The 16250-nt window shown below is 36.9% G+C and overlaps 1 protein-coding gene across 1 annotated transcript in view; it reads left to right on the top strand.

The window, feature by feature from the left end:
• Positions 1 to 16250, top strand: part of RAB10 (RAB10, member RAS oncogene family) — a 101526-nt gene that overhangs the window by 55348 nt on the left and 29928 nt on the right. Inside the window, exon 2 of the mRNA XM_006835225.1 lies at positions 6630 to 6690. Within this exon, the coding sequence (XP_006835288.1) occupies positions 6630 to 6690 (61 nt within the window). The remainder of the gene's footprint in view (positions 1 to 6629; positions 6691 to 16250) is intronic.

Raw genomic sequence — 16250 nt, 5'->3', positions numbered from 1 at the left:
GCAACCCATACTGAAAGGTCTTTGATCTTCATCAGTAAGTATTTTAAGTCCTCTTTGCTTTCAGCTAGCAAGGTTGTCTTATCTGTAGGTATATTGCAGATTGTTAATGAGTCTTCCTCCAATTCTGATGCCATGTTTTTTTCCCCCATATAATCCAGCTTCTCAGATTATTTGCTCAGCATACAGATTGAATAAGTATTGTGAAAGAATACAACCCTGGTGCACACCTTTCCTAATATTAATCCATTCAGTGTTCCCTTGTTTTCAAACAACTGCCTCTTGGTCTTTGTATAGGTTCCTCATGAGCATAATTAAGTGTTCTGGAATACTCATACTTCACAATGTCCATAGCTTGTCATGATCCATTCAATTGAAAGCCTTTGCGTAGTCAATAAAGCACAGGTGAACATCATTCTGATGTTCTCTGCTTTCAGCCAAGGTCCATCTGGCATCAGCAATGATATCTCTCATTCCATGTCCTGTTCTAAATCCGGCTTGAACCTCTGGAAGTCTCTGTCAGTGTATGGTTACAGCCGGTTTTAGATTACCTTTAATAAAACTACTCGCATGGGATATCAGTGATATTGTCCTATGATCTCCACATTCCGTTGGGTCACCTCTCTTTGGAATGGGCACAAATATGGGATCTCTTCCAATCAGTTGGCCAGGCCAGGTAGTTGTCTTCCAAATTTCTTGGCATAGATGAGTGAGTGCCTCCAGTACCGCATCAGTTTGTTGAAAGATTTCAATTTGTATTCCATCTTTTCCAGGTGCCTTGTTTTTTTTTTTTGCCAATGACTTCAACACACCTTGGATTTCTTCCTTGAGGATTATTGACTCTTGATTGTATGCTACTGCTTGAAATGGTTGAACATTGACCATTTCCTCTTGTTATAGTGACTCTATATTCTTTCCATCACTAGGAGTCTGTTATGTGAGATAGTGCATGTGAAATGCTTAGCACATTAATAATTACACAGTAAATTGTCTTAGTGCTACTACTATTTTTGCTGTTGGTATTGATTTTTATTTTGTTCCTCATTGGTAGAATGGAATTGATAGCAAGGACTAGAATTTTTCTGGCAATTTAATGAGTTAATAATCCATGCAAAGGATTTAGACTAGTGCCAGACACATTATAAATTCTCACTTTGTTAGCGAAGCTATTATTGATATTATATGAAAAGACTTTTAGAACAAACTTTTTACATCCGCCTACAGATTAAGAAACTTAATCCCATCATGAGATTTTCTAAATTTGTATTGCTTATCGATGACAGAGCAAGGACTAGAATTCTGGTCACCTTAGACTCTAGACTAAGCAATTCAAAGGATACATACATGTATGTAATCCTTATTGCCTCTCCCAGTATGGTGAAAATGCTTGATTTTTTTTGTTTCTGTTTGAATCAGAACCACAGATATCAGTCATTTAGCTAAAAGTTTTGTTAAACTTTGGTTGTCTGGAGTTTATTATGAAAGACATTTCTGTCGGCATTAATTATGTATTAATGTGTCATCAGAAGTCAAGCTTTGGAAAGCTAATAATTATAGTGGCCAGAAATTGCATTTACTTCTCTTGCCACTGGATGGTGCTTCTGCAACATCATTAAGGCAGATGTGTTGCCTGATACTTTTCTTTTCTGAGTGGCTAAAAATTGATGAATGAGTTAGTCTGTGGTAAATTGAAATACTCTTGGGCTTAGGTTCCAAGAATCTGTAGAAAGTGGGAATTTTCTAGTATGTTTTTACATAAGCAAAACCTAAAAAAGAACCACTGGTTGGCTCAAACCCTATTATTGTTCTAGTCTCTAGTAATTAAGCAAATGATAGTGTAGCAGGCTAGTCTGCTGGCAGAATCTTACAGAGGGTGGGAAATAGATTTCTTAGCTTCTCTTGGCAGCTGAGCTATGATGTTCTTATTCTTAAATTTTATCAAAAGTTTTTCTATTCTCTGTTTTTCCATTCCATGCTGAGTTGTGTGTGTTTGTGGCTGTTGTTGTTAAGTAACTTCAAGTTGGTTCCGACTCATAGTGAACCCTGTATAGGGTTTCCAAGGAGTGACTGGTGAGTTTGAATCACCGACCTTACAGTCCAAACCGATTTTACAATCTAGTGCTTATCTTACAGCATCTAGGAGTATGGAAAGTATATGTTGGATTGGTAGAGGTACTTGGAAAAATGCAGAGTTGTAAAAATTGTGTCTGAATATACTGCAGCAGAAAGGCTGGGGGGAATGAATGAGACAAGAGAGGTGAGTTATGGCAATGCAAAGAAATATGTGTGCTTATTTATAGTCAGTGATCACCAAACTGAGATGCTTAGTGAAGTCCTGGTGTAATGCTCTAGGAGAAGCACTGGGCTGCTAACCACAAAGTTGTTGGTTCAAATCTGCAAGCTGCTCCTTGGAAAGCCTGTACTAGGTCACTGTGAGTCAAAACTGACTCAATGTTGCTTAACAACAACAAGTAGTAGAGGGAACATGTTACTTAATTTTAGTTTTTATTGTAGTAAATACATAATTTAAAAAGTCATATAATATAGTACTATGAGGCCCATAGTAACAACAACAAAACAAATTCTTCTCCATGCCCACTTTTCCCAAACATGTTCTTCTGTCACCCAACTTTGTAGTGCCTGTGGTTAGCTGCTGTCCAGTGAGCCCCTACTCACTTGGACAGGACTCCGTCCACGATGGGATAAAACAAACACTGGTCCTGCATCATCCCATGAACAGTTGAGAATTGGACAATTTTGATCTGTGGTGTGTGTTTTCAGTGGCTGATTTTTGGAAGTAGATCACTTGGTCTTTCTTCCTGATCCGTCTTAGTGTGGAAGCTCCACTGAGACCTGTTCAGCATCGCGTAGTAATACGAAAGTTACCGCTAACAATGGATAAGTGGTAATGGCATTAGGTGCATTGGCCAGGAAGCAGACCTGATTAGAAGGTGAGACTTCTACCACTGAACCACAATTACTTCCATTTTTTCTAGGTATATACTTTTAACTAACAAAAAACAAAATGCAATAAATTTATTTCTAGAAGTTCTCACTTGTTATAGAACATGAGAATTTAATTTTCTTAATGCTAGTCATTACTAGCTCCTCTCCCATCATCTCACATAGCAGTAACACATAATTTTAACTGTTTACTTAACTACTGTAATTGCATATCCTTTCTTCGGCAACTTTTTGTTGTTAACTGTATGTTTACAGTTCCTTCATTTTTTTACATTTACCTAGATTTCAAGGCACTATGGTAGTAGAATTGATGTATTTGAGTTATGATGTTGGAGAAGACTATTAAAAGTACCATGGACTGCTAGAAGAACATACAAATCTGTGTTGAAAGAAACACCGCCGGCGCGGAGTCCCCTTAGAAGCCGCCAGGATGGTGAGACTTCGTGAACTCTTATACTTGGGAAATATTAAGGAGGTACCAGTCCCTGGAGAAAGGACATCATGCTTGGTAAAGTGGAGGGTCAGTAAAAAAGAGCAAGACCCCCCCAATGAGGTGGATTGGCACAGTGGCAGCCGCCATGAGCTTAGTTAAGTGTAAGGCTGGCACAGGAATGGACACTGTTTTGTTCTGTTGTGCACCAGGTTGCTATGGGTCTGAACCAAATGGACAGCACTTGACATCATATTTTTAATCGCCTTTGAGAAGTAGACAATGAATAGGAAGACCTTTGAAGAATTGATACATATGAAATACGATGTTGGTGAATAATATTGACTGCCAGAAGACTGAACAAATCTGTCATGGAAATACAGCCAGAATGCTCCTTAAAAGTGAGAATGGCAAGACTTCACTTCATGTACTTTGGATATGCTATCAGGAGGGATCAATCCCTGGAGAAAGAAAATCATGGTTGTAAAATAGAGGGTCAGCAAAAAAAAAAAAAAAAAAGAAGACAGAGATGGATTGATGGTGGCAACAGTTGGCTGGCACATAGCAACGATTATAAGGATAGTATGGGATCTGGCATGTTTCATTCTGTTGTATATAGGTTGCTATAAGTTGGAGCCCACTACACAACACTCAACAACAATAACCCCCACCTTAGGAGCTCTGGCGCAACAGTTAAGCACTTGGCAGCTAATTAGAAGGTCAGTTTTTGAAACCACTAGCTGCTACATGGGAGAACAATATGGGAGTCGGCCTCCATAAAGATTATAGCCTTGGAAACTTTATGGGGTGCTATATTGTAAATATGAGTCAGAATGGTCTTAAAAGCATTTCTCAAAGTGAACTTAGATACTTCTAGGAGTTGGAACTGACTTGACAGCAGTGGGGTTGGTTTGAGTTTGGTCTTTACTTAGGAGGCATTTTCCTTGGAACTTTCTTCCTTTTCCTTCCTTCCCCCTGTTCTTTAATTCTAGTTTGAGAAGATGAGAGAAACCATCTCTTTCTTTTCTCTGTATTGCGTATTTCCCATTCAGGTGTTTTGTTTTGCTTATTTGTTTTTGAATCTCATGTTGGAACCTTTGCTTAAATGTTTGATAATTATTTCTGTATATTTTGGCCTGAGACTAAAAATAAAATTGGAGGCTAAGCAGACTGAGGTAAGGATCGTTAAGTAGTGGTTTAACTGAAGGCTTCACCTTATGATATTTCTCAGGGACCCTTTTACTTTCTCCAGAAAATATTGTATGTCAGGTTTTTTTGGGGGTCTCCCCAGTTTTTTGGTTTTTTTTTTTAGTCTTTTTTTTTTCTTGAATGTCTGATACATTTGTCAGACAGTGCTCTAGGTGCTGGGAATTTAACTTAATTTTTTAGTTCTGTTTAGATTTTTTTTTTTTAATGCCTACATTTATAATAATTTCCCTGTAAGCAGTGCTTTAAACTACATCCCAAAATCTTGTGTTTTCATTTTTAATTCATCTTAATGTTATTTTCTAACTTTCCTTGTGATTTCTTCTTTGGCCCATTGGTTGATTAAGAGTATGTTGTTTAATTTCCACATATTTATGAGTTTTCCATTTTCTCTTCTATTACTGATTTTTAGTTTCATTCAATTGGAGTCAGAATGGATAGTTTGTATCATTTCAGTCTTTTTAAATTTTAAGACTTGTTTTTGTTTTATGCCCTAGCATATGGTTTACTCTGGGGAATGTTCTATGTATATTTAGGAAGAAATTCAGAGATGAGGTCAAGTCTACTATAGAAATTGTAGAGGCATCAGCGTATACATGGAATTTATAGCCATGAAACTAAGGGAGATCAACCAGGAAATGAGATAGAAAAAAGACATCAATCAGGGCAATTTGCAAAATAGAAAGAAGAGGTCAGAGAGGGGGAAAAACTAACAAGAAAGGCTGATGAGTGGCTAGATGTTAAATAGGAAAGCCAGGAAAGCTTTTCTCCAGAAGATCCTATTAGGTCACTGGACTGCTAGTCACAAGGTTGGTGGTTCAAACTCACCAGCCACTTCTCGGAAACTCTACAGGTTTGTTATGAGTTGGAATCCACTGAATGGCAGGCACTTAACAACAGACGAGGGTTTAGAAATAACCATTGGATTTAGCAACATGGAGATGATTTATTTCAATGTGCAGAATTTGAGTGTAATTGTCTTTGTGGTAGGTGAGGGTGGGTGTAACAACAATAGAACTTGATAGGAACAAATTCAAGAAATGGAAAGAAAAGAAAGACAATATGTTTAGGTAACTTTTAAGGAGTTTGCTATAAAGAAAAAAAGATGGGGGAGGAGACTGGTGGAAAAGGATTGTATTAATCTGAAGAACAATTTCAAGAGGTTTAGTAGGAGGATCTTAGACCCTGTCAATAGGCATAATATGTTAATACCGTGACCACATATTGAGGTCAGTGAAAGGCCTTGAAAGACAAGAGTCACTGTATCTTCCTGGTAGGGGAGCAAAACAGTTTCTCAAGAGGCTAGGCAAATACTCTAGGGGAATGGAAGCTCTACACCAAGACCCTTCCCAGACCTTGCCATTTTGTTTGCATCCTTTTTTGTTTACTTGTTTGAATATGTTGTTAAGTTCTATGAAGTTTTGCCTTATAGCAACCCTGTACAGCGTTTACGAGGAGCAGCTGATGAGTTTGAACCTCCAACCTGTGGCTACAGTCCAGTGCTTATCCTATAACTCCACACCAGGAGTCCTGTTTGAGTACGACTCCTTTCCATGGAGTCTGTGGTGGTAGTTGTGTGCCATGGAGTCAGTTCCAACTCATAGTGACCCTGTATTTATAGTCAAATACTAGCTATTTTGCAATTTACTTTTATTGTATCTTAATTTTTAAAAAATTCATTCTTTCTATAGCTATTCCTTGTACCAGCCTGGATCTTATATTCAAGTTTAAAATTGGACACGTTTGCTCAGAATTGTATACTTAGTGATGATCCATATCCAAATAAATACAAATTAGGATAAGCATTTTACTCCAATTAATTATAGTCTACCCAATCACAGGACTCCTGGTGTGGTGCTATAGGACAAGCACTGGACTGCTAAGCAAAGGGTCAGCACTTCAAATCCATCAGCCACTCCTTGGAAACCTTATACAGGGTCACTATGAGTTGAAATAAACTCAACGACTCTTAACAACAAGAAGCTAATGACTTTGAGCCACTGTTAAAATTTGCTTTTTTTCTATGTTGTAGGAATAGACTTTAAGATCAAAACAGTTGAATTACAAGGAAAGAAGATCAAGCTGCAGATATGGTAAGTGATGTAAATTTACTCATTTTTATGTACTGGAATGTTTGAAAGTTTGACAGTGAACTTGTTCCTTGTCATTTATTTAGATTTTGTGAGACTTGCCTCTAGAAAGCCAGGTGGCATTTTTTCAGTGAAGTAAAAAAAAAATATTTATCGGGGACTTTAGAGTCCTTTGGATCTGGCTGAGTGTTTTAATACTTACTGTATGAAATTGGGCAAGTTACACACTGTTTGTGATCTTCTTATATTTTTACATGTAAAATGGAGTTTGTACTGCCTATCTCAAAAGATAGTTTCATGAAATAATGTAAATAAAGTCTTTATTTTGTTCATTGTAAAGACAGTACAAAATGTCCTAAGAGAAATATTCATTTTCTTTAATGTGCTTATAACTTTTTATAGATATTATTTTTACCAGTTTGTATAGGGTTTTGCTGCATGGAAGTTCAATAAAATTCTTTCCATTTGTATTCATGTTGTGTTGTAGATGATTTAAAATTATAATAGCAATATTTTCCAGTGACTATTATGTGTCTTATTTGTATTATATGTAATATATCACATTACATGGTCATAATGATCTTAAAAGAAATGTGCTCTTTTCTTTAAAGCATTATTGGGATATAACTGACATAAAAAAACTACAACACTGCACATATTTAAACTTAGTAGGTTTCAACATGTGTATGTGGTGATGTGAAATCTTCACCACATTCAAAATAACGGAAGGACATATTAAAAACTTGTAATCCCTTGTTATCCACAAGGAACCACTGATTTGCATTTTGTTACCATAGATTAGTTTTCATTTTCTAATATAAATTTTCTAAAATTAAATCATTTTTTAAAAATGTTTCTTAATTTTGGGAGAGCAAAGAGAAGTCATATCTTTTTTCACTCAGCATAATTCTTTGGGACATTATCAATGATTTTATCTGTGTCAATAGTTGATTACTTTTTATTGCTGAATAGGATTTCAGTGTTAGGCCATGTATGCCACAGTATGTTTATCTACAGAAACGGCTGCAAGCACACATTGACAGAGAACTTCCAGAGGTTCAAGCCGGATTCAGAAGAGGCCGTGGAACAATGAGGGGTATCATTGCTGATGTCTGATGGATCTTGGCTGAAAGCAGAGAATATCAGAAAGATGTTTATCTGTGCTTTATTGACTACGCAAAGGCTTTCGATTGTGTGGATCATGACAAGCTATGGACAACATTGCGAAGCATGAGCATTCCAGAACACTTAATTGTGCTCATGAGGAATCTGTACCTGGACCAAGAGGCAGTTGTTCGAACAGAGCATGGGAATATTGAATGGTTTAAAATTAAGGAAGGTGTGTGACAAGGTTGTATTCTTTCACCATACTTATTCAGCCTGCAAGCTGAGCAAATAATCTGAGAAGCTGGGTTCTATGAAGAAAAACGTGGCATCAGGATTGGAGGAAGACTCATTAACAACCTGCGATATGCAGATGATACCACCTTACTTGCTGAAAGTGAAGCGGACTTAAAACATTTACTAATGAAAATCAAGTAAATTACATTGAGATGAATTACATCTAAGTGTAAAGAAAACAAAAATCCTCACCACTGGACCAATAAACATTCTTATCATTGGAGAAAAGACTGAAGTTATGAAGGACTTCATTCTTCTTGGATCAACTATTAACATTCACGAAGCAGCAGTCAAGAAATCAAACGATGTATTGCATTAGGCAAATCTGCTGCACAAGACCTTTTTAGAGTGTTGAAGAGCAAAGATGTCAGCTTGAGGACTAAGGTACGCCTGACCCAAGCCATGGTGTTTTCAGTAACCTCATATGCATGTGAAAGCTGGACAGTGAATAAGGAAGACCTTAGAAGAATTGATGCTTTTAAGTTATGGTGTTGTAGGAGAATATTGAAAGTGCTATGGGCTGCCAAAAGAACCACTAGATCCATTTTGGAAGAAGTGCAGCCAGAGTGCTCTTTGGAGTCCAAGATGGCCAAACTTCGTCTCTCATACTTCGGACATATTGTCAGGAGGAACCAGTCGCTGGAGAAGGATATCATGTTTGGTAAGGTGGAGGGTCAGAGAAAAATAGGAACACCCGCAACGAATTGAATTAGCCAAGTGGCAGGGTCCATGAACTCAAGCGTAGCAACAGCAGTGAGGTTGGCCCAGAATCGAGCACTCTTTCTTTCTGCTGTGCATAAGATCGCTATGAGTCGGTATCGACTTGATGGCACCTAACAACAACAACTTATATATTAAAAGACATTTCAACTGCTTCTAGATTTGGGTCTTTATTTATTTATTTATTAGTTTTTTGGTGTATCCTGTGTCTCTCCACCCCTATTCTTTTGTGTTTTGGTGAAAGTTTACAGAGCAAATTGGTTTTCAATACAACAGTTTGTATAGATTTTGTTTTGTGGTATTCTTCTCACTTCATGTTTACCATTTCCCTTCCTATCTTCTGAGCTTTGTCCCTGGGCAATTAATTGTTGCCCTTTTGATCTTGTATGTTTGATTGTTCTAAGGTGTGCGTGCATACCTTCTTCTTGTTATTGTTCATTCTATAGGTCTGTCTGTTGTTGAGATGAAAGTTGAACTACGAGAGGGAGGAGGGGCTTTGGAGTATTATTAATAAAGCTGCTATGAACATTCTGTACACATCTTTGTATGGGCCTATATTTTTGTTTTTTCTTTTTTTGGCATTATCCCCATTTACAAACGATGAAACAAAAGGACTTGGAAATAATTTGACCAAGTTTTCACAACCTATAAGTGGCAGGACTAGGACGCAGACATGCTTAGAATGTAGGCTCCAGAGTGACTTTATTTCTGTACTTCCTACTATAAATGGTGGTTTGTCAATTCAGTTTGCTCTTCTTTCCACTTACTATCGTTTTTCTTCAGTTACATCTGAATTCAGGTTATCTTGGGTTTTATAGTAATGGGACGTAATTAATGTTCAAAAAATCATAGCTATTATTTGGGGCGCTCTCATTTGGAGGGTTATTGTTAAGTGCTGTTGAGTTGGTTCCAACTAATAGCAACCCTGTACAGCTTTGGTAGCAAAGTGGTTACAAATCAGGCTGCTAATGTCATGGGGCATCTGTTCAAAACTACCAGCTGTTTTGTGGGAGAAAGATGAGGCTTTCTGCTCCCATAAAGATTTACAGCTTTAGAAACCCTGTGTAGGGTTGCTGTGAATCGGAACTGACTCCACGGCACATAACAACAGCATAGGGTTTTCAGGGAGTGGCTGAGTTTGAAATTCCAACCTTTCAGATCAAACTGACTTTGCTTATCCTACAGCGCCACACCAGGACTCCATTTTGAGGGTAGAATGTTAATTTTAATTTAGGGAATGAACAGAGAAAGAAGTTAATCACAGAGATTACTACACTGTATTTGGAAAGTTTAGAAGAATGAGGAGAGAACAATGTCCCATTATTCAAAAGAAAACAGTTTCAAAGAGCTAAGCATTGTCTTTTAAAGAAATTGATAAGTGTGATACAGATGTATTTAAATAGAATGCCTGTATTACGTGACCATGCAATTGCAAGTTATAATCTTAATCCATAACAGCTTTCAAATTTGATATAAATTTTGCTATTGAAGTATTTCATCCATGTTAATGAGGTGTGTCATAGATTCACTGTTCTTCTTTAATGTTGTATGTACAGTATTAATCCCATATCATACAACATACATGAATCTGGAGAACATTATGCTTAGTGAAATAAGTCAATCACAGAAACACAAATGTATGAGACCAATATTATTAAAAGCCAAGAAAAAGTTTTTACACTAAGAGGGGGTAAATTAACTAACTACAATGGAAGACACATACTAACTTGGGCTAAGGGCAAGACTAAATAAATAAAATAAAATTATGTTGTTGTAGGTGTTATTTAAGACTAGTGATTCTCTTTAAACAAAAATTCACATGATCATCGATTTATACTAATTTTAACTGGGAAATAATTCAGTGCATGAATTATGGCTCTGATATATGTTTCATTATAATTAAAGGTGATTTAATGAGAAAGGCAATCAACTATTTATTTTGTATTTCAACCAGTTTCTAGTCATCTTCCCCTCTCCCCTTCTAAAGATCCACCCATTATGCCAGGCATTGGACTTGCATGTGATGGTCTGTGCTCCAAGCCTCTCCTAAGATCTGGTACCTTTATTGACCAAGTTCAACTGAAATCTTTTCTGTACACACTTGAGGCCAATCATTTTCAAATTACTTTTACTTAACAATAAAAGAAACTGATTCAGTATGCATATATATGCATGTGTAAGCATAGGTACGACAAAAACCCACAAAGCTATTCTTTTTGCAGATATAGTTCAGTACTAAATTTGCCCTGTTTTGCCATCTACTCTTCCTTCTACATACTTTGTCATTTGTTCCTTGACCTTGTAGATGTATAAAATTCCCCTACTTCTCATTTTTATTCATGTGCTGCTTTTGGAAGTAAACAGCACCAAATAACTAGCATGAGTTTTCTTCAAAAGGAGAGCATCTTCAAAAGATCTTTTACTGGAATAGCAAGTTTTCTAGCATGGTATCTCCTGTTCCTATAATAACAATGTCATTATCCTAAATTTCACATTTATAATAGTTAAAAAATTTTATCAGACTTTCCCCCCTAATAACTGTGGATAATATCTAATAGTAATGAATGCTCAGGTGTGTGCTAGGTAATAGTAATGCTGGCTGTGGTAGTTACATTATGTATCAACTTGGCTGGACCATAGTTCCAAATCAGTTATGCAATGATATAATTTGGCAGTAATTATGTAATATTGTAGCTAACCATTTTGTAATCTAATGTGGTCATCCTCCATTTTCACAAAATGCTGATTTATCAATAACGACTGTGTTTGACTGAAGTAGAACCAGTGATACTTATAGATAAACTTCTCTTTATATATATATATATATATATATATAAATTTCTCTTTATATATATATTATTTCTTCATATACTATATTTATGTATGTATATAAGTTTAAATCAAAGATAAGGCTTACAGTAATAGAGTCCTAGGTCTCCAGTGGAAGACAGAGAGCTTTTCCTACGTGTCCATTATGTTGGGAGCAGGCCACACTCTCAAGGAAACATCCCTTCATAGCCACTCATCGTAGAGCTAACTATGCTTGTATTAGGTTTCATCACCATGGGAGTAGACACATCTCAACTGCTTAAACCACTGGAAATCCTGGCCTAGTTATACAAAACCCTAACTATTAAAACAAACTGTTGTTTGGAACCTAACCATATCAGTAAGTGAGAAGTGAGTGTATAGCAAAGAAAATGGTAACGTTTAGACATTTTAAATAGAAACTCTCTTCAGTAGACATTTTGAAAGGAAATTTTTATTTAGTCTGGATTTCCACATACACAACTGGCTTCTTTTCATTTGAAATACCCACTTTCCTGTGAAGAATAGGACTGAGTAACTGATTAAAATTTGTGGTCGATAGTTCTTAAGAGGCTGCCATTATGCTAACTAATTTTGTTTCTTGCTTGAGTTGTGCTGACATTCCAGAGAGAAAGAAGTCCTTTAGCTCCCGGTTAAAGATCTACAATGTATTACAGTAATTCAAGAAAGCTTTTAGCATGAAAAACCCATTACTTACAACTTAAGGTACACTGAAATTTAACACTGTCCTGAAAACAAAATGCTTTGCCTCTGTTACATGTCATGGAGTAGATTTTTACTCATAATAACCCTATATGACAGAGTAGAACTGACCCATATAGATTCTTAAACTGCAATCTTTAAGGAAGCCTATCTCAAATCTCTATTCTTACAGAGCCACTGGTGGTATTAAACTGTCCACATTTTGGTTAGCAGCTAAGTACCACCAGGGCTCCTTTTCCTTGCTTGCTTCTACTCATTGCTAAATATAAGACACAGTGATTTTTTTTTTTTTAACATATCTGTAGTTCTATTGGGCATATGCCAAGAGGCAGTTGTTAGAATTGGGGGTTATGGAATGGTTTAAAATCAGAAAAGGTATATGCCAGTGTTGTATCCTTTAACCATATTTATTTTATCTGTATGATGAGCAGATAGTCTGAGAATCTGGACTGTAGGAAGAAGAACATGGCATCTTGATTGGAGAAAGACTCATCAACAATTTGTGATGTGTAAATGAAACAAGCTTGTTTGCTGGAAATAGAGAGGACCTGAAATATGTACTGATGAAGAAGATTATAGCCTTCAGTATGGATTACTTGTAAAGAAAACAAAAATCCTTTTAACTAGATTCCATAAATGATAAACAGGAAGACTAGAAAAATAGATGCATTTGAATTACATGCTACAGAAGAGTATTGCAAGTACAATGGACTGTGAGAAGAATGAACAGTTCTATCTTGGAAGAAGTACAGCCAGAATGTTCCTTAGAAGTGAGAATGATTAAACTTCATCTCTCATACTTTGGACTTGTCAGGAGGGATCAGTCCCTGAGGGTCAGTGAAAAAGAGAAAGAGCCTTAATGATAATGGATTAACACGGTTGCAGGAGCAGTGGAGTTGAATTTATCGATACGAGGGTGATGCAGGATCAGGCAGTGTTTCGTTCTGTTGGGCTTAGGGCTGCTATGAATCAGAACCAACTCGACAGCACGTAATAGCAACAGTCTAAATGAATATATTCAGATTTTTTTTTAAAGTTTCGATTTTGTAACTGAGTATTTGTTGTAGAAAACTTCTTCAATTTGAATCATAGCTTTGCTTTCTTTTTGTTTTCTCTGTGATCTTTACATTTTTTCTTACATATCTTACTGAATATATTATGTTTTATTATGATATGTCTTATATATTTTTCCAAATATATCTTAAACCAGTTTTTTTTTTTTGTTGCGTTAAGGCCTAAAATTAGCCTTGCACCAATCGTTTGTCAGCGTACTGTACTGTGGTGGCTTGCATGTTGCAGTGATTCTGGAAGCTATGCCACTGGTATTTTAAACATCAGCAGGACCACCCATGGTGGACAGGTTTCAAATGAGTTTCCAGACTAAGACTAGGAAAAAGGAAAGACTGACTACTTCCAAATATTTAGTACTGAATACCTTATGAATAGCGGTGGAACGTTAGCACTTAGCATCAGAATATTGAATATTGAAACATGATGAAGAGCCCCAGAATATTGTCAGATATAATCAGGTTGAAAGGTACTCAGAATATGACTGGGGAAGAGCTACCTCCTCAAAGTAGAGTTGACCGTGATGATGCGAATGGAGTAAAGCATTCATTCAGGACCTTTATTTGTTGATGGAGCACAACTCAAAATGAGGAGAAACAATTGTATACATGTGTTAATAATCAGAACATAAAATGTATGAGGTATGAATCCAGGAAAATTGAAAGTTGTTAAAAGTGAAATGAAACGCATAAGCACTGAGATCCTAGGCATTAGTGAGCTGAAATGGTCATTTTGAATCTGACAGCCACATGAAAAACTATGACTGAATGAAAAATTGAAGAGGAATGGTGTCACATTCGTCATCACAAAGAACATTTCAAGATCTATCTTGTAGTACAGTGCTATCTGTGATAGAATAATATCCATACACCTACTAAAAAGATTATAGAGTCCTGGTGTGGTACTGTGTGTTAATACACTAGATTGCAAAATTGGTTTGAACTGCAAAGTTGGCGGTTTAAGCTCACCAACCACTCCTCGGAAACCCTATGCAGGGTCGTTATAGGTTGGAACTGACTTGACCGCACTTAACAACAGCAACTAGAAAGACCAGTTAATACAACTATTATTCAAATGTATGCACCAACCACTAAAGCCAGTGATAATTAATTTGAAGAATTATACCAATTTCTTCAGTCTGAAATTGTTCAAACATATAATCAAGATATATTGAAAATTGCTGGTGATTGGAGTGCAAAGCTTGGGAAAAAAAGAGGAAAGATAGGTAGTAGGAAAAAATGGCCTTGGTGATACAAACGATGCTGGAGATTGCATGATAGAATTTTGCAAGACCAGTGACCTCTTTGTTGCAAATTCCTTTTTTAAACAACAAAATGACAGCTATACACATGGACTTCACCAGATGACGTCCTCACAGAAATGAAATTGGCAAAATCTGTGGAAAGAGATGATGGAAAAGCCTCCATATCATCAGCCAAAACAAAGGTAGGGCCAGACTGTGGAACAGACTGTTGATTGCTCATAGCAAGTTCAGACTGAAGCTGAAGAAAATTATGAAAGCCAAAGTAAGACCTTAAACATATCGCACTGGAATTTTGAGATCATCTCATGAGCAGAATTGATGAAGTAGACACTAATGACTGAAGACCAGAAGAGTTGTGAGATGACATCAGGGACATTGAACAGGAAGATAGCAAAAGAAGAAATGAAAAGAACAAACAAGATGGCGCATCAGGTAGAAGTGCTTCGCCAACAACAACACAGAATACCCTACCAAGCAGGCTCAGGGGATGTTCCCAGAACTCTGAACCACATATAAAGGAATATTTAGAAGGTTGGAAGGCTCACAGCTGGGGGAATTTGTGGCAGAAGCAAGAAATCTATTGCTTTCTAGTTTGGGACACTCGGCTGCTCCAGGAGCCGCCATCTTGGGTGAGACCACACAGGGGAAGAATCCAAGTGGCCATAGACACCTGGCAGAACCGCAGAGATACAGGTGTGGACATTCCTTTTTGTTTTGGTATCTGTTCATTGGTCCCTTGCTATCTGTGCACCTCCATTCTGGTGACTATAGGGGTACCTGAGCTAGCGGGCACCCCAGCCCCACCCTCAGAGGGTTCTACTATGCGTGCACACAGATTGCCTCGAAATTTAAAGAGACAGTTTCCAATTAAAACCAAATGGCCACAGCCGGCCCTGAACTGTTTCCAACTAGAAAAAGGCCTGAACAGGGATTGTGGAGTGGGACAAGCAGACAAAAGAGGAAATAGGCCAAAAATTAAATCCTAAGTTACATCAAAACAACCAACAGAGGTATCTTGAAACTTCTCAGGAAGAAGAGTGAAAAGGGAAGCCCATTCCCTGATCACATCTACCTGGAGGCATTCAGAAAGCATAAAAAATACCAAAATACATACCCATCTAGATTAAGTCCACAGATAACCCCTGAAGATGTCCCCCAAACAGATGACCATATCTGTACATGTCCAGAAATGAGATAAAGTGACTGAGGCAAATGAGCTGGAAGTAGACCTACACTTCATACTAGAAGATGAGCAGGCTTTGGAAATGCCTGAGAAGGAATTCAGAAAAATGATTATAAAAGGTATCAAAACACTATACAATGCAGTTGAGAATTCAAAATAAGGAAGACATCAGGAAAGTGCTACAGGAACAATCAAATAAGATAGATAGAGCATTGGAAACAATTCAAAACCTACAGAAAGAGGTCTAAACAATTAATGATAGAATATCAGAAATGGACAATACATTGAAAGGGCAAAGTAATAGAATTGAAGAGATAGAAGCCAGAACTAGTGAGCTAGAAGATAAATCTCTCAACACTACTAAGATAGAAGAACAAATACAAAAAAGGATAAAAA

This window comes from Chrysochloris asiatica, unplaced genomic scaffold (genome assembly GCF_000296735.1).
Source record: "Chrysochloris asiatica unplaced genomic scaffold, ChrAsi1.0 scaffold00016, whole genome shotgun sequence".
Classification (NCBI taxonomy): Eukaryota; Metazoa; Chordata; class Mammalia; order Afrosoricida; family Chrysochloridae; genus Chrysochloris; species Chrysochloris asiatica.
This window is presented reverse-complemented; position numbering and strand designations above follow the sequence as displayed.